Below are 18,483 nucleotides of genomic sequence, written 5' to 3'. Positions count from 1 at the left end.
CTCATTTAGTGACTCAAGTTTGAGGGACTATAGAAGGGGAGTTATAACCTTAGCCTCACTATAGGGTTTTGTTAGGCAGAATTGTGAAACATTTCTCTCTCATTTTCTCTCTACAAGGCCGGCTTATAGGAGAAGATTCACTAGCATCAATCTTCCTTCTAGGTTACTTATCTCCTCTTCTCATCTTTCCTTAGTAAGGAGAAATTAGAGGTTCCCTCACTTGGAAACTTTGGAGATTCTATTCATCATGAATCCATGGAGAAAGAAGTAAAGGGATGAAAGCTCTCTCTTGGACAATTAGCATTTGCGTATGCAAAGAGAAATCTATAAACGTATAATGGATTTTCAACTCTTTCTTGTAAATTTGAGTTGAGTCATTGTTTACCACACTACTAGGCCTTGAATTTTATGGTTAAAAATTATTTTGAGTGCATATGAACATGCTTCTTGATAGGGATTTTACCACCTGCCAAAGTAGTGATAAAATCACACAAAATACTTGCAAGAGAATAAGGTTGTTGTAGTATAAACGGCTCAAGCAAGGTTGTTTTCCGCTAGGATTATTTAAAACAATTTATGAAAAACCCTAATCCTAGTTAATTATCTGAAAGTAAAGATTGGAAAATGTTGATTTTGAATTTAAAAGTATTAAAAAAATTTAATAAAAGTAATTTAGGGAAAGCAACTAATAACCAATTAAAAAGGAAACAAAACAAAGAGAAAAGATTTTGAGAAACAAATTTGGAAAAACACTAGGGTTCCGCCGTCACCCTAACAATCCTACGTAGTTCTTCTAATTCCTTATGAATTACACATGTATATTTTGAAGGTTAGGTTTTCCTAAAGTATGCGCTATTTGGAACACCCAATATAGAACGTATATCTAACATGCAACCCGTCTGTGGCTTTCAGATCGAATGTGAACATGCAAGACTCATTAAGTTTTGTGAAAACCTTTTGAAAAACCATATAACTCCTAAAATGTGTTGTCCATCCTATGTAGTTACACATGTTAACCACAAGAAGCCTTAGTTTATTTTAGGGACAGCCTTCCACCAAAATTGCATCAAATTACTTTTCTAAATATCCTAATATTTGCGAATCACTAAGACAAATAGATAGTTTAAAGCACAATGATTAACAATCCAAAACTTGCATGCATAAATTCATAAGAAAATTAAAGAGACTACATATTCTTGCTAAGGATCATGGCCTCACCCTAACAAAAATAATTAGTTACGCATATTTATAATTAAAATCAACATAATTGTATTAAACTAGAAAAAGAATGAAAACACCTGAAAATATAAGTCTTGAAATCTCTAAGCTCTAGCCAAAATCTTCTCCCAAAAGTTGCATACGTTCTACCCAAAAAAAAAAACCGCTAGGTTTGCCAAAAGGCTTATTTATACAACTCTAATTAAAATCATCCTAGTAAAAGGTCTTAGAATAAAACTAGGAAACATAAAAACTTGAAATAAACTAGGAAACATAATCCTAAATTAACTTGGTAAATTCGCCTAGAAATCTGCATAGCCACGTTTTGGATCCAAATCAGCTCCAAAACTGGCCCAAAATTGCTGGATTGAAAGTTTAAACTATTCTGAACATTTCTCTAGAAGGCCACGAACCCATCTGAGGTCATCTTGGGCTCCAAAAACGCAATTTAAGCCCAGAACTGTCACTTTCCAGCAATGCGCACTGCTCCTTTATTTAATCGCCAGAAAATAACCGCTTGGTAGAAAAATCCCAAATTTTGACACATGAACATCCTCCAATTTGAATCACTCCAAAATTCGTCTATTTAATCATGTTTTGCTTCAGAGGAAGTTGAATGTCCTATATTGAAAATATAAAGCAAAATATCAAAATTCTACCAAAATAATTACCAAATTATACTAAGATTAGGGTAAAATATATAATATAATATTGACTCATTACTTCTGCCTTTTAATTGTTAATAACTCTATCTATGATGTTCAAATGATCTTAATTTTGTCAAATTTTCCCTTCAAAAGCTCAACTCATTTTTTCCAACGATCCTAATATTTTGTTCAAGCTCAACTCGTTCAACTTAAGGACTGAGCTTGAACGAGCTAAACATGAGTCGGCTCAAATTGTTCGAGCAAATTTACAACCCTATTATGTTACTGACTAGATTGTTGATTGCTTTACATGCATAGGTAGTGTCAACCTCTATTCCAGAAGTAGGCGGAAAGATATTCACAAGTATTGGAATTATTGGATAATTTGTTTCGTTTTCTCCCATATGGCATTTGTATTTGCTTTTATCATCCCTTTGCTATTTTCATGGGACCAATATACATTAATTTGCTATTATATTTGGCTTATCATGAGTACCTCCAGGAAGTATTGTTATATTTTTGATGACTTATATGTGGATATTCAACAACGAAATAAATAATTTTTTTTATTGACGAAGATGGATATAACCGTTAATATATAGGAAATCTATTACTCGGTGGATATGGTTATGGATAATCCTCAATGGTTAATATGCGGTTATGAATATGGTTAGTTTTCTTGGTTATGAGGATGGATATAGCATTTTCATCTCTAAACCCAATCATTGTCATCCCTAGTGACTAGGGATTGCATCCAAAGTCTCCTTAAATAAAAAGAAAAACTAATGAAAAAAGTTTTGAAAACTTTGAGTTTAACGATAAAGACAAAATAAAGGGTAAAATTGAATAGTACCAAAATTGACTTTTTAGTGTAAAAATATGATTTTTCGTTAAAGTGAATAGTACTGGAAGCTTTTTGTTAAAATTCCCTAAACAAAATTACCTTGCCCAAAAGTGTGCATACTATGTGAAAGGAAAAGATAAAAATAAATACCATCTATGAGTTTTGCAATAAAAGGTCCCATTTTCCTTTTCTGTTTTCAATAAGTCGGGTGCAAATACAAATACTCTTAACCAAGACTGATGCAGTTGGTAGTCAAAGTTCAAACAATGACAAATAGGAAAACTAGCAATGAGGCAATTACAAATTTTTACAAATTACAATTGCTTGAAAATAAATATACATAAGAATCAAAATGTTCCTGCAATTTCACTCCAACAACCAAAAGCCCATAGAGAGAGAGAGAGGAAGAGTCATTTTCCATGTAGAAGCCCAGTTCTGTCAAACACTCTCTTTCTCACAGTCCAAGCTCTTTGAAATAAGAACCTCATGTGGAGGCAAAGCCAAGCAAACACCAAACCAAACATTGAATACGTTAATATATTGTATTATATATATATATATAATCTATATATAATTAAATTTGAAACCTCGAATGAAAAAGTGAACATTCATTGAATGCTTTATTATTTTGTTATCTTTTATAATTATAATTATAATTTTGTTTTCTCTCATCTCCCACAACTTCCCTCCTTCAAAACAAAGCCAAACCCCCAAAACCAGAAAAGCAAACACGACCAGTCCCATGTCTCTGTCTCTTTAACAACCCTCTCCTCATATATCTCTCAACATGTATAATAATACTATAGCCCAAAAACTAAGCAAGGTTAGGTAACAGATAGCTACCTTAACACCCCCTCCCCCCCCCCCATCAAAACCCTTCCTTTTACACGACATTGCTTCTTGCAATTCTACTCTGTCCTTGTTTGCCTGATCAGACTGGAATTTGCCATTTCTCACCCAAAAATTACAACATTTTGGGTGTGTATGTATTAGTTTTGTCGGTGTCCTGAGCAAAACAACAAAAATGCAGCTTCACATATCACCCAGCCTGAGGCATGTCACAGTGTTTCCGGGGAAAGGAGTTAGGGAGTTCATCAAGGTGAAAGTCGGGTCAAGGCGGCTTTCGTACCGGATGCTCTTCTACTCCATTCTGTTCTTCACTTTTCTTCTCAGGTTTGTGTTTGTGATGACTGTTGTGGATACCATTGACGGAGAAAGCAAGTGCTCTTCAATAGGTATGTGCATGTACATTCAAACCTAATATTATTCTAGCAACTTTGGTTTCAGGGTTTCCGATTACCAACCTAAATAATTTATTAGCGAATTCGTGTTTAAATGTGCAGTTCATATTTAGAATTTAACAACATAACATGTCGAAATTAAATACAATCTTGTAGATAAGAAAATAATTCCTATACAAAAGGTAAAGAACAAAGTACATAGTTAAGATATACATGGGAGACTTATCATGGGGTGTTCAAAGTACTTGGTTATTATCTAGGTTTCATATACAAGGATGTCATTTTCTGTCTTGAAAAAATCAATTGCAGGCAAATAATAATACAATAATAAACTTTGGTGATCGACAATTGGCTTGTTTAATTTATTAAGTCTTTGGCAACAAACAATGATCTGCTAGGGAAAAATTATTCGGATAACAAAGATTCTAATCACTATATCAACAAGAGGAACTTATAACATTTAACTTTTTATTTTCTTTTAGAGATATTTGGAGTATTAGTTTTTTAATTTTAGTTTAATTGGAGCTTCGGTTTCTAAAATTAAAAGTTATGAGTATTAGTTCTTAAACTAGTTAAAGCCTAAATCAATAGTCTTTTAAGTAACTACGTTACAATTTTCGTAAAAAAGAAAAGAAAAGGATTAACGTAGAAAATAAGAGATCAAAATTCTAACGAAATTATCCGGAAAAAAATCATTACTTAAAGATGTCACAAGTGTCAAGCTCCAATTAGTATAAAGTTTCAAGAACAAAGCTACAATTTCTCTTTCTTTTGGTCATGTGCTACCCAATCTACTGAACTATGCCAAATTAATTAAAAGTAGGGAGTTTTACTTATAGAAATAAAAATACAAAATACATTTTATGGAACTCCACTAGTTTTGAATTATTTCCAGGAGATAAAATCTCAAACCTCAACAAATCTAGCCAAAAAATAAGCAAATCAAAATATTAAAATTTCATGACATCACCTATCACATAGATATTGCTTCTCTCTAAAATAATAATAAAATAAAAAATAAAATAAAAAAGTAGTGTTTCTCGAAAATATAGTCCTATAATTTGTATGTACGAGTAATTGTACCTTAAAAGTATCTGTAATTATTTTAAATGGTACTGTTATATGCAAAGGCTCAAAGCTCCATTCAGGATATGATAAATGTGCTGCTTGCAACTGTTGTCTCCGCAGCATAATAATCTATCCCAACACTAATTTTCATTTTTTTTAACCCATAAATTTCGAGCCATCAGATGAATAGCAGAAGACAGCAACCTGCACTCCCTTTTATTTTATTTTATTTTGTTTATAATTAGGTATATCCTCAGTAATTTTCTCATTAAGTTTGTTGAACAGCTGAAAATTTCATATGATCTTGATTGTCAAGTATATATGTGGATTGACAGACATAAATCATATTTTCTTTATATACAAAAATTAATATAATCTCTTATTATATTTATTTATTTTTAAATAAATGTTTAAAGCTAACTTGGTTGATCGACGTAGGCTTGCTCCTCTTATTTTAATTTTTCTTAAAATTAACAAATTCTTAATTGTTTTGAAGTGTCTTTTCTCTGTATTTTAATACAATAATAATGATTTGAAGCCATCCCACTCTGGCTGTAGGCTTGATCTTTTAAAAATGTTAATTTTCTTCATCATTTCACTTTTTTTTTTAATATTATTAACTAGTTAGTACTTGAACGGTCGTGTACAATTTTTTTAATCAAACACATTAATTGAATAAGAGATCTCTCATTTACAAGTGAAGAACAACATCAATAGACTATAGTATTAAGTGGTAATTAAACACATTATTTTTTATATTTATTTTGTAAGTCATAATTATTGTTTTAATGATTAGGTTGCTTGGGGAAAAGACTAGGACCAAAGATTTTGGGAAGAACAGAATCAAGGGTAATTTCGTAATCCCAACTTCTGGTTGAAGAGATATTGTTTAATTACTTTGATTTTATTTTTGTATGTAACAATGTAATTAATTTCTGAAAGGTCCCAGAAGTAATATACCAAATATTAGAAGAACCCATCGGCAAGCATGAATTACAAGGAAGATCTGATATTCCTCAAACCTTAGACGAATTTATGGTTGATATAAAGGACGGAAAATCAGACGCAACGACCTTTGCTGTCAAGCTCCGAGAAATGGTACTTCTTTTCTCAATATTTTAGTTTTCCGAAAAGTAATCAATAACACATTTATGTAATCGGCAATAAAAATCCGATAACTCTAGGGTCACCAAATTTCGACCAAATGATGTCTCATGTACTTAGTGCAAGAGTATCTTGAGTTAATAAGACAGTGCAAAATTTTCAGGTCACACTTCTTGAGCAAAGAACCCGAAATGCCAAAATCCAAGAGTACTTGTACCGGCATGTAGCGTCAAGCAGCATACCTAAACAGCTTCACTGCCTAGCCCTGAGGTTGGCCAACGAGCACGCCTCCAATGCAGCTGCTCGCCTGCAGCTCCCTTCTGCTGAACTCGTCCCTGCCCTCGTCGACAACTCCTACTACCACTTTGTCCTTGCTTCCGACAATGTGCTTGCTGCCTCCGTTGTTGCCACGTCCCTTGTCCGCAACTCATTGCGCCCTCACAAAGTTGTCCTCCACATTATCACAGACAGGAAGACATATTACCCGATGCAAGCGTGGTTTTCTCTGCATTCGTTGTCACCTGCCATAATTGAGGTCAAGGCGTTGCACCATTTCGATTGGTTTACAAAGGGGAAGGTGCCAGTTTTGGAAGCAATGGAGAAAGACCAAAGGGTGAGGTCGCAGTTTAGAGGCGGGTCATCGGCCATTGTGAAGAATAATACTGAGAAGCCTAATGTTATTGCAGCTAAGCTGCAAGCACTTAGTCCCAAGTACAACTCACTGATGAATCATATCAGAATACATCTACCCGAGGTACCATGTTAACTATGGTTTAGTAGTGTTTACGACAGCTTATAATGCTTCTATAAGCTTATTTTGCCTACAATTTGTGCTAATCTACACTAAATTTCGATGCAGTTGTTTCCTGGTCTTGATAAGATAGTGTTCTTGGACGACGACATAGTAGTTCAAACTGATCTTTCACCGCTATGGGATATCGAAATGAACGGAAAGGTCAATGGAGCAGTTGAGACATGCAACGGAGAAGATAACTTTGTGATGTCAAAGCGGTATAGGAGTTATCTGAACTTCTCTCATCCTTTGATATCAAAGAATTTCGACCCCAATGCATGTGCCTGGGCTTATGGCATGAACATCTTCGACCTAGATGCTTGGAGAAAAACCAACATAAGCTTTACGTACCACCATTGGCTTGAACAGGTGAGAGAAGTTTCAACTTTATAGCTTTCAAATTTTCGCAAGAAGAATTTATCGAGATAATGCGTTACCATCTTCTAAATCATCCCATTTTATGATTCGTATCTTTATGCAGAACTTGAAATCAGACCTGAGCCTTTGGCACCTAGGAACGTTGCCCCCCGGCCTAATAGCATTCCACGGTCATGTCCAAGTTATTGATCCGTTCTGGCACATGTTGGGACTGGGATATCAGGAAAACACAAGTTCTGCTGATGTAAAGAGTGCTGGTGTCATCCATTACAACGGGAGAGCAAAGCCCTGGCTAGAAATTGCATTTCCAAAACTTCGGCCATTTTGGGCGAAATATGTCGATTTCTCAGATAAATTCATCAAGAGCTGTCATATCATGGCAACGTAAGTTGGGTTTTCAGAGGAATATGTCGAAAATGTTGATGATAAAGAGTGTATTGTATATGAGGCAAAGGAAAATGAGAGAAAGTTCTTCCCCAATTCATGGCGTTCAATACTTCTTAATGCAAGATGAAAAAACAGCACCGGGCATCTGATCAGCAGGACTCTCTTCCCTCAGTGCACATTCCTTCACCTATCACTCTGTATTCCTCTTTCCTTTTTCCCCTTACGCTGTGATTAGAACTTCCGGTAGTTTTGTTTAACGACAAGATGTTAGATGTAGAACATGCAATAAAATGCAAGACAACGTACTTCTAAGGCTCAATGAGAACTGCGACCTGACAAATGATAGGATACACGAGCAACGAGAGGGAATTTTGACAGTCCATAAGACAATATGTCGGATTTCTTGACAACATCGAGAGATCAGATCCTTATAACCACATCGAACTATGAATTGCTTGACTACGTAAAACAAGCTCTTTAAAAGAAAAGCATGGTCGAAGGGAGGAGAGCGTCATGATTCGGTCTTACCTTGTAAGCAACAAAAAACGTGACGCGAGCTCAGCACACAGACACACAAGTGAGTAAACTTACTCAGACAATTCAACAAACACCTTCTACACCTTCAAAACTTATCAATCGGAGATTATACAATACAGTCATTGGAGAAAACTTACTTCTTTCCGGTCACATTCGACACCAAATCCCTGAAAAACTTCACTGATTTCGTCACGGGCGAATTAATGGCCATCAGATTATACAAAACGTTCTCAACTTCACCGATTGAAGGCCGCGATTTAAACGTCGAAACCATCTTCAATTCCCCTCCTTCTTCTTCAACAAAAACGGCCCATTTCTCACCACTCACAACCCCATCTCTCACGCACTTGAAAACCACTCCACTCCTGCTGCTCAAAAGCCCCTTCACCTCCAAACCCATGAACGAAAAAATCACCTCAAACGAATCCACGAACCCGCCGAGCTCGCCCAACTCCGCCTCCTCCTCGAACGCCCACCTGGGGTTGAAAATCACCACCGGCCTCGGGAACAGCAAATCAGTAACCGTTTTTATAACCGCCAGCTGGGTTCCCTCTGGCGCCAAAAACACCGCCACGTCAGCAGAATTCAAATTTCCGGTATCACCGTTGGCGATGGAGGAAATGTCCGAATGCTCAACCGGGCTCGAAGGGGAATCCCCAAAGGCTTTCACTGCGGCTTCTGCGAAGGCAGCGTTTGACCATATGATCAAGACGTTGACTTTGGAGGATCTTCGTTTGATGGGAAGGTCTTGGAAGAGCTGGAGGGCGAGGTTGGAGAGGGATTCCGGGGAGTCGTCGGCAACGGGGATTTCGAGTCGGAATCGGGGTTGTTTAGGCTTCTTGAGCTTGGTGGTGAGGCGGAGGTTGTTGAGGGGCTTGGAGAGGGTGGCGGAGAGGCAGGTCTTGGCCTGTTGGATGGCGGCTTCTTTGGAGGTTGGTGGGGTGGGGGAGGAGGATAAGGAGGAGCAGAGTGGGGATAGGGGGGTAATTTTGGGTTTGTGGTGGAGGGTTGAGGGGAAGAAGATGTGAGAGTTTTGTTGGTGTTTGGGAAATGGGAATGGGTGGGTTGGTAGCAGTGGGTTTGGGGTTTGGATGGTTTGTGTGTGGATTTTGAGAAGGTGGGAAGCCATTTGCGTTTTGACAGAGTAGGGGAAGAAAGCTGAAAGAGAAATAGGTACTTTGCCAGAAGCACTTCAAGATAAGGTTGTAAAAGCACTTCCACCTTTTGTTAACTTTTTAACTTTTTTCTGCGATAGTTTATTAATTCACCTTTCTAGTTTCTACCACAGCTGTAATATGATTTCTAATTCCTAGTTTTCTCGGAGAACTTCGATGTAACTGAATGCCAAATCAACGGTATTTCGTATCAATTATACATTGTTATGTCAAAGTTACATGATAACGTGTAATCAATTTGTGATGCTACCATCGTCGCACCACCAGTGAAAGTAGCTCTTTATTTGGAGACGAACAATGCAACTCTTATCTACATAGGAGCTCTGCTAGTGGGCATACAGACTACGAAAATTGGGATGGAGTCGTCCGAAGAGCAGCCCATCTTTTGAGAGCAAGTTGCATGAAATAGATTCAACACCACGAACTATCACATGGTGCCCCGATTTCTGTATTATTGGACCAAGACGCCACAATAGCAGTGAATCCATTCCATATAGGTCCTTATCCAATGCCTGAGTCGATGCATAACATCATGAGCATCCTAATTTATACTGTGCTTGGTGCTGGAAAATTATACAAGGTCAACCCATTTTGCAGATCCGCACAACTATAATACCTAAAAATTGGTAACGAGAAGTTGCCAGAATAACTTATTAGTTCATACGATTTACATGTAAATATTACCAGCATAATACATAAAAAGTACCCAGGTTTCGTTTTGCAATTGCAGTTGCAAATACAGTCAAGTCACCCACCAAATTCAGTTAGTAGACAGTTAAACAAAAGTACACGACCAATGACATGATAATACACTAGTTTGGGACAATGTTATCCCAAATCACCCCAATCAATTTTAGACGTTACCGACTTAAGCAACCGGTGGGCGGAGTACATGATCCTGCGAAGTATCCACCGCGGCAGGTGGCATGAACTGCCACATGGCAACCCCAGGGTAGCCAATGAAAGGCACCATCTTGTTTCCGCAAGCTTGGCCTTGAGCAGTAAATGCAGCAGGAATTGCAGGAGGGGGAGGTAAAAAGCCGGGCTGGACATTCATGGATTTAAGTTGCTGTTCCAACTTCTCTTTCTCCAATTTCAGCCTCAGTTTCTCATCGCGAAGTTCATTCTTCTCTGCCTGCACAAGGGAAAAAAAGGTTTTGCACATTGTCACATCAGCAGTTTTTTTTATGTAAGCCGGTAAGTCCTATCAACTGATAACACAAAGGCTTACCTTCAATTCCTTGATCTTCTCCTGGAGGCCTGAATGTGTGTCCTTCAACTTTTGGGCTTCACCACGTAATTGATTCACCATTCGTACAGCATCAACCAAAATAGCAGCCTTGTCCGTCTTGGGGGGCCTTCCAGGCTCCAAAATAGAGCCCAATTCCACAAACCTATTATTGGTACGTGTCAAGCGAGAAGACAAGCCTGCCCCAAAAGAGGGGACAGAAGGGGAGACAAATAAACGGCGGAGAAGAAAAGAGAGTACTTGTCATTTAGCCTATCCCTTCGCAACTTCTCCCTGCATGCCTTGGAGCTTGTTCCACTGCATGATTCAGTTCTGACCCTGCGAGGAGAAAAATGCAACAGACAGAGGAAGACAGCTGGAATAAGATGAATTTGAAATGAACTTACTAGCCTTGATCAACTCAATTGTAATGCTAAAATGTAACTTCCAGGCAGTGATTTTCAAGACATGATAATTTGTCAAGATATGACATGAGGTGTTTTAACACGAAATTGAAAGAAATCTATCATCAGCGATTGAAAAACCGTTCATAGATGATCCAGACAACACTAACAAATAAGCATGCTTATTAGTGATTGAAGAGCTGATTACAAGATTTCGTATAGAATCCTCGACAAAGGCTGCTGTAACACAAATCTATAATCTCTTCTACGGCAGCACAGGCATTCAAAAAAAGGGTCAAACGTGAGAAGGTATAAAGCGCAGAACAGAGTCAATGAGAACAAATTTTTTTGAGGCGGTTACACATTCTGATTTCTTTGATGAGAAAAAGTCAAAGTTTGTACCTCTTTTTTGAGCCAGATTCCTTAAGTCCCTCTGCATCCCCCAATGACCCATCAAGTTCAACACTACAGAATAGATAAAGTCGCCATAGAATAATAAATGAGCAACCATAAACACGACCCAAACTAAAAATGAATGAACAATACAAACCCTTGCATAGGACAAAGTAAACATTACGCAATAGAAAAAAGATCATGACACAAACATTCAAAACATTTCTGAACTCTATCACCTCCAACTGACCAAAAAGTACATACAATTAAACCAAACCTTTCTGAGCTCATCAACATAATAGATGCTCAAATAACGAATCCACAATGTAAACCAAGCCTCTGAAGCCTTCTGTAAACAGTCGTTCAAAAAATGGTCCAGCAGTACATGTAAAGGTCATTGCTTAACTATAACTGTAAAACCTTTATACGGAAATGCAAGAATATACACGTATATGTGTACCACTTGTCATCAGGAACCCTCACTGCAAAAAGAACTCAATGTTACCCCTAAAGCACAAATCCCCACCGCTGAAGTCATCTTCGTCTCTCGGTAGAAAATAACCGAGGACCCCCACAACTCCAACCAACACTAGTACTCAGCAAATGTAATCCGCTAAAGTTACAATTCATAGAAAAAAATTTCAAGTGATCGAAACAAACTGACATGTTATCTCTCTCACAGTAACTTCCAAGAAAACTTCCAGTTAGTGGACAAGTACTGTTCGTCCCACAAATGTCTCGCTCAAATCCTATAGCACAAGCAGTTGGTCAGTAAAGCTAGAGATCCCTAAATTGTTGGAGAAGTCACTTCTTTGTTCTTACAAAAGCTGCTTTTTCCTTCTATTCAGCCAAACACCCTAAAAATGTGGCTGTATCGGTTAAATTCCATATTTTTTTCCCACCAACAAAGAACACAGTACAATCTCAAGTCATTCAATCAGTAACCAGCTTGAATCTAAGCCTCTCTCTACACACATTTCCCAGTCCTAACCAGACCCAATTAACCAAACACTCAAAACCACAAGCAAAACCCCAAACAACAGATTGGGAATAAGACAAAAAAAAAAAGTATCTTGAAATTAGCAAATTCCAGCCACTCAGTCCCAACCCATGAACCAAAAAGGACCCAATTGTTCAGAGATTATCCAGAAACCCAAAAAATAAAAGCAGAATTGAAAACCCAAAAAAATACCCTAATTCGTCTCAGTCAGATTAATTGCACAAAGCAGGAATTAATCAATGATTAGTAAAAAAATTACAATTGATTAATAAAAAATTACAGAAAAAATGAAAGTACCTGACACTGGACGAACCGGCGATGGGCTGAACTGGCCAAGCGAAGTTCCCTCCCAGGACAGGAGTATCGTCAATGAGCCCATAATCGAAGAGCCAGTTGGTGTTTTCCGGGGAGACCATCTTTGGAGGCTGCCGGAAAAAAAAATGTTGGTTTTCCGGCTGTGGACTAGTCTACCCTCGAAACGAAAACCGGGGGCGGAGAAGAATCTGTGTGCTGATGATGATGATGTGGGGATTGATGGCACAGCACAGGTGGAGTGGGTTGTGTGCTGGGTGTGTGTTTCGCCTTCGTCATTGAACCAGCATCTCACGCTTCGTGCTGGGTGCTGGGTTTGGGCCTAGATAATAATGTCATGAGCTTGGGCTTGGGCTTATTTCATCATGCTTTTATTATTGTGTGTAAAATGAAGCGAAGTTTGCAACCCTAGCTAGGGCCGCAAAGTCCTCCATGCACACATACAGATGAGTGAATTCCTTTAGAAGCTAGAGCAAAGAATTCCTCTGAAGATAGAGCAAAGTTCTGTTCAAATCCCTCCTTGTAGACAAGTTCGAATCCCTCCTCGTAGACAAATTTGAATCCCCCATTGTAGTTCAGTTATATTAAGTAATGAATATCACCGTATCAAGAAAAGTATACTTTATTATGACTCGAATATGATCTGAACTTCCAATTGATATGTTAAACAAAGTAGCTGAACATCTCTCACATCTTGATCTTTGTCACATTTCTGCGGTGTGCAGGAGTTGGCGAGCTGTTCCGGAATGGGTTCAACTGAGTGCAAACAGGCAATCATCACCATGCCTACATAGTGTGTCACCTTGGAGCAAGAAGGTCGATGGTAAAACCGTGAAGGCGTTAGAGCTCTTTGATCTGTCATCCAACTTATTTATTGGAAGCACGCATCTAATAGGAGAAGAAGGGGGAGGGCTCATTGCCAATGCTCGACTTCATTCTTCAAAACACGGTTGGTTACTTTTCTCAAAAGTCGAAAATTCGTCCAATAGCGGGAGGACAACATTCTTTTATTTTAATCCCTTCTGCAATCAGGTTCTGGAAATACCTCCGTTAGATCTGTACACGGATGAAAAGGTTTACAACCACTCCAACTTCTCCTGATTGTTTCATCCTTGTCCTATGGGACAACATAAGATATTATCAAGGATATCGCTTTATAAGCACATAGAACTCGACAGAGAGGAGTTGGAGTTGTATACGTGGAAATTATGATTTTGATCAAACTGAATCTAGTAGCATATGTGGTTGGAATTTTATATTATGTCTATGGTGTGGGGATGCTTTTTTTTTTCATTTACCTTGGGTGCCTTCGATGTTTCACTTCAAGCCTAGAAACATTTAACATTGTATAACCTACGTGCCAAGACAACCTTTTCTCTATAATCCAGTGGAACATTATTTGGTTGAGTCTGATGGGGAGCTCTTATTGGCGGTTTATTGTGTCCAAAATTATCATCCGATTAGGTTTTGGTATGTTTTCCGGTTTGATTCATCTCCAAAATTCTTGGAGTAGAGTTGAAAGTTTGGGAAATCGAGTAGTGTTTATATTCTGCTGGCCTAACCTATTCAAAACATCGAAAGCAATTGTGAGTCCAGCAGTGGGGGAGGCTACTGAATTTGCAAACATAGTTTGTCGTAGCTTGGAGGATCGGTACGAGTCTTATACTACAAAGGTGGAGGTGAAGGCAGGTGGGTATTTCATCAAAAGTACTAGAGAGAAGGCTTGGTTTCAACCCCTTACATATATGGTCAGGCTCAATTGTCTATCTAAATTTTATTCACCTATATATTATGTCATATTACGGACATTATTTTAACCTTTTTCTTCTTCGAGAACTTTTAGGAGTTTATAACATTGAATGATATACAATTTTGAAACATTTGATTGAGGTTTGGATATATATTAGAATTTGACTTCATTTAGGTAATGTTACTTGTCTGTAATATATTTGACTGGCATGTACATGCGTTTGAAAGCCCAAATTGGCGTGTCTATCTCATACTTCGCGTTCGCGTAAAAGAACACAAAGACAGAGAGCATGAGAGCAGACCAGCGATAGCCAGCAAATCTCACGCAGCCATAGACGCCTCTCTCACATTTCTTTACTTCAAAATTTCGAGTTTCAACTGGACTTGCCAATGAAGAAAATGATATTACCTTTGTTTTAGATGAAGAAGATTTGGAATGAATGATTTCTCTTCGTATGTTTGTGAGTGGTTTGTGACTTGTGCACTTTTGAATGATCTTTAAGATCATTATGGTGGTTGCTTGAGACTCGTACCTTGGATTTTAATTTAGTCTTGCAGTCAAAGTCTTATGCTCGAATTCCTATCATTCAACATTGTTATATTTAACGATATTTAGGCTCCTTGTAGCTAGTAGTGATTAAATCCTTTCAAAGCCTCGGAGTAACAAAGTGCACATTTAAACTTTGTTGTTCACTTTATAATAAGACTTTGAACCTAGAAATGATATATGAAGAGAATGTGATACTATCAAGCATTCTTCAGCCCACCTAGGATATAATATAAAACAAGTTAAACTAGTAAGCGAGAGATGGTAGATGAATTTTTCTTATATTACGATAAATAATTTTTTAATTTCTTGCTTATTTAATCCATGAAAGAGACAGACAAGAAGCTATAGAACAAGTACATTTAGCAAGAAAAAGTGCATGAGCAAGATAAATAGTTATAGGCCAGTTTCACATTTTCCATTCAATCTATCCTCCACAAAATTGGTCATTCTTTTCCATCACTTCTATATTATAGTTTACCCCTATATATTATCATACTTTCTACTCTATTAACCACAAGTCCTTAATAAAGAGTAAAATTCATTACCAGAACCACAAGTACAACAAAGGTCCAAAACAAAATAAGCACAAACAAAAATGGGCCACAAACACACAAAAGACAAAGCCCCAAGCCCACCCTTGGAGCCCAGCACACACAAACTAAACAAACAAAAAAACCCTAGGAGACTAGTTTTCCTGCTACTGCCAAAGAACCACCGAACAATCTTCACGAACTGCCTCCCAACATGTTCACCTAAGATTACAACTTCAAGAACCCCTGAATTGGTGAAGCAAGATGCTGCAACATTCTCAAAGAACCAGCAAGAACCGCCGCCACAGGAACAAGGAAGCGCGCAGGGAGAACCCACGAGCAACATCACCAACAAGGGTGAACAACAGGTAGGACCAATAATGGTCAAAAGGGTGGTGGTGCAAGTACCCGAGCTAAAACTCTACACACCCTGTCAAAGAGGCTAGACAAAGCGCAGTAAACAGAGGCGGAAATCAACCGAAATTGAGGATAGAGGTGGCAAAACCAAAAGATGTAGATGGTGGAGGGGTATAGATCAAAGAGGGGGTATGGGTCAAAGAGGCTGGTTGAGTCAAAGATTATGAAATAAAAGAGAGGGGGGGTGTGGGGGTTTAAGTCTCAAAAAGGTGAAATCAAAGGCAAAAGGACAGAATAGAGGATAAGATCGAGAAAATTGCTAGGGATGGGAGGAAAATTTGTAGGCAACAGGAAGAGCAAGAAAGAACTGAAACCAAGCAAACCACCGAAACAAAACACACTTAAAAAACATGGGACTAGCACCGACCCTAACCAAAGTTAGGGCCGGCGCCGACGCAAATCAAAGAGAACGAAAAGGTCTCACACAATGGTGAGAAAGTTTCTCACAGGGAAGAGAAAAGCTCTCACGGGGAAGAGAAATTTGTTTTATTTTTACATGTTTGGTCCACTCAATTTTTACGTGTTTGGGCTTTCATCAACAGTTGAGCATCCAAATTTTATTCATGATTTAGTGGCTTATGTATAAATAGTTGATTTGTGGACAACGAGTCGATGCGAATTTATTTTTGGGAGTTTTAACGAAAAGTTCATGGTACTGTTTACTTTAACGAAAAATCACATTTTTACACTAAAAACTCAATCCTGGTACTATTCATTTTACTCTTTATTTTATCATTATCGTTAAAACTCAAAGTTTTCAAGCTCTTTCCATTAATTTTTCTTTTAATTTTTTGCTCAGTGTATCTTTAGTAAAAATAAAAAAATAAAAAACTTGCGTTTGGGCCTGGGCTTCATGAGCAATTAGTTTATTTTCACTAAAAAAAAAACCTTAATTACAATGAGCCCCTAGGGCAGCAGCCCTGGCTACAACTATGATAAATCCAAGCAATCTTTTCGTAGGCGTTTACGGCCTCCAAGTAGAAAGAGTCTTTTCATAGTCGAGTTCTGGAAGAAATAACATATTCTCCTATGGCTGAATGGTCTGATCTATCAACGGATATCTTACACATAATGGCTGAACGTCTCTCGTATGTTTATTTTGTTCGCTTTGGTGCGGTATGCAAAAATAAGCAAGCTGTTACGGATGGGTTCAACAACGCACAGTTCACCCACCTTTAACTTCTTACTACTGCTGTAGCCAAAATAATGGTGAAACCTTGACCGTAGCTCGCCTCTTTGGTTTGTCGACTAAGGAAAGGTTCTCGATTACAAACGTGATACATTTGAGCCTTACGGATAAGTTTACACATCTTTGTGCTTGGAAATATGGCTGGTTGTTACTTGCAAAGTTTGAGCCGAAAGCTACAACATTCCTTTTCTATAGTCCTTTTCGCAACGAGCTTATAGAGCTACCTCCATTAGCTTTCCACATGAGAAGAGGTACATTGGTAGCGACCTTCACTACGGCTCCAACCTGTCTTGATTGTGTTATTTCCGTGGTGAAAAACTATTTTCATCGCGAAAACTAAATTAACTAATAAACCCAAGAGCAAAAATTTTAGAATAAGCACATGTAACCTCAAAAGACTGAAGATGGAGTGTTTATAAATTCGAACATTCAAGATCAACCGAAGTTAGGGACGTGGCCTATGTGGATGGAATTTTTTGTTGTCTTCTTTGTAAGGGTTCTTCTTCTTCATTAACGTTGGATACCTTTGACGCGGCACGTGGTTATTGGTCGATGATCATGGACTCTTCTGCCTCCCGAAGAGTACGTTCTAAAAACAGTTCACAAAATTTCCTAGTTGAGTTTGCTGGAAGCTGCCTTTGGCAGTAGATAATGAAGCTGGTGGCTGTTATGGATCTTGGAATATTTACCGGTTTGATTGGTCACGAAAAGATTGGACTAGGGTTGAAAACTTGGGAAACAAGATATTGTTTTTGCGTCGCTCATCATGTACTGTAAGTCAAGCTATGGGGATTGCTAGTGATTTCAACGGTATGATATTTTGTTGTGGCTACTATAGTCCCTTCTACGAGTTCAACAATCATAATGTTGAAGGTCAATGGTACCGCTACCAGTAATTGTGTCCCGTTGTTTCCAGGAGGATCCTCGCCGGATCCTCTTTGTGAGGATTTTGGGATCCTCCAATTACATTTGTTCATCATATATCATACGGTCAAAAATTATTGTAAATTTTTTTATTTAAAATTGAATATAAACAGTACCTGACAAAAACTAACCGCACAATGTACAATGGATGGATGTGATTTGAGGATCCGGCGAGGATCCTCTCTCCCGTTGTTTGTGGTCCACCTTTTGCATTCAAGTTTGAATTTTCCTTCCCATAAATTAGATAAATTTGAAGTGATTGTCCTATCAGTTTTCTCGCTTGAATGGTTGGTCCATGTCTTACCCTTAATAAGTGGATAACCCTTAAATTATAATGCATTGAACTTTTTTTCACAAGATTAGGATACAAGAAAATATATCCAAAATATTGGATG

General features: G+C 37.9%; 3 protein-coding genes across 3 annotated transcripts; 1 reads left to right on the top strand and 2 right to left on the bottom strand.

Moving 5' to 3' along the window:
- Window positions 1–3,707: 3,707 nt before the first annotated feature.
- Window positions 3,708–7,930, top strand: LOC137741963 (probable galacturonosyltransferase 12). Its single transcript, XM_068481669.1, has 6 exons — window positions 3,708–3,944; window positions 5,815–5,867; window positions 5,961–6,116; window positions 6,286–6,876; window positions 6,982–7,284; window positions 7,397–7,930. Exons 1-6 carry the CDS (start codon window positions 3,734–3,736, stop codon window positions 7,679–7,681), a joined length of 1,599 nt encoding a protein of 532 aa, XP_068337770.1. The 5' UTR covers window positions 3,708–3,733; the 3' UTR covers window positions 7,682–7,930.
- Window positions 7,931–8,036: 106 nt separating this feature from the next.
- Window positions 8,037–9,465, bottom strand: LOC137741964 (uncharacterized). Its single transcript, XM_068481670.1, has one exon. It carries the CDS (start codon window positions 9,344–9,346, stop codon window positions 8,351–8,353), a length of 996 nt encoding a protein of 331 aa, XP_068337771.1. The 5' UTR covers window positions 9,347–9,465; the 3' UTR covers window positions 8,037–8,350.
- A 516-nt stretch (window positions 9,466–9,981) lies between these two features.
- Window positions 9,982–13,015, bottom strand: LOC137741965 (transcription factor ILR3-like). Its single transcript, XM_068481671.1, has 5 exons — window positions 12,715–13,015; window positions 11,427–11,489; window positions 10,882–10,959; window positions 10,624–10,786; window positions 9,982–10,527 (listed from the first exon to the last, which is right to left on the bottom strand). Exons 1-5 carry the CDS (start codon window positions 12,831–12,833, stop codon window positions 10,261–10,263), a joined length of 690 nt encoding a protein of 229 aa, XP_068337772.1. The 5' UTR covers window positions 12,834–13,015; the 3' UTR covers window positions 9,982–10,260.
- Between the last annotated feature and the right edge of the window lie 5,468 nt (window positions 13,016–18,483).

The sequence above is a fragment of the Pyrus communis genome, chromosome 8 (genome assembly GCF_963583255.1).
Source record: "Pyrus communis chromosome 8, drPyrComm1.1, whole genome shotgun sequence".
Classification (NCBI taxonomy): Eukaryota; Viridiplantae; Streptophyta; class Magnoliopsida; order Rosales; family Rosaceae; genus Pyrus; species Pyrus communis.
This window is presented reverse-complemented; position numbering and strand designations above follow the sequence as displayed.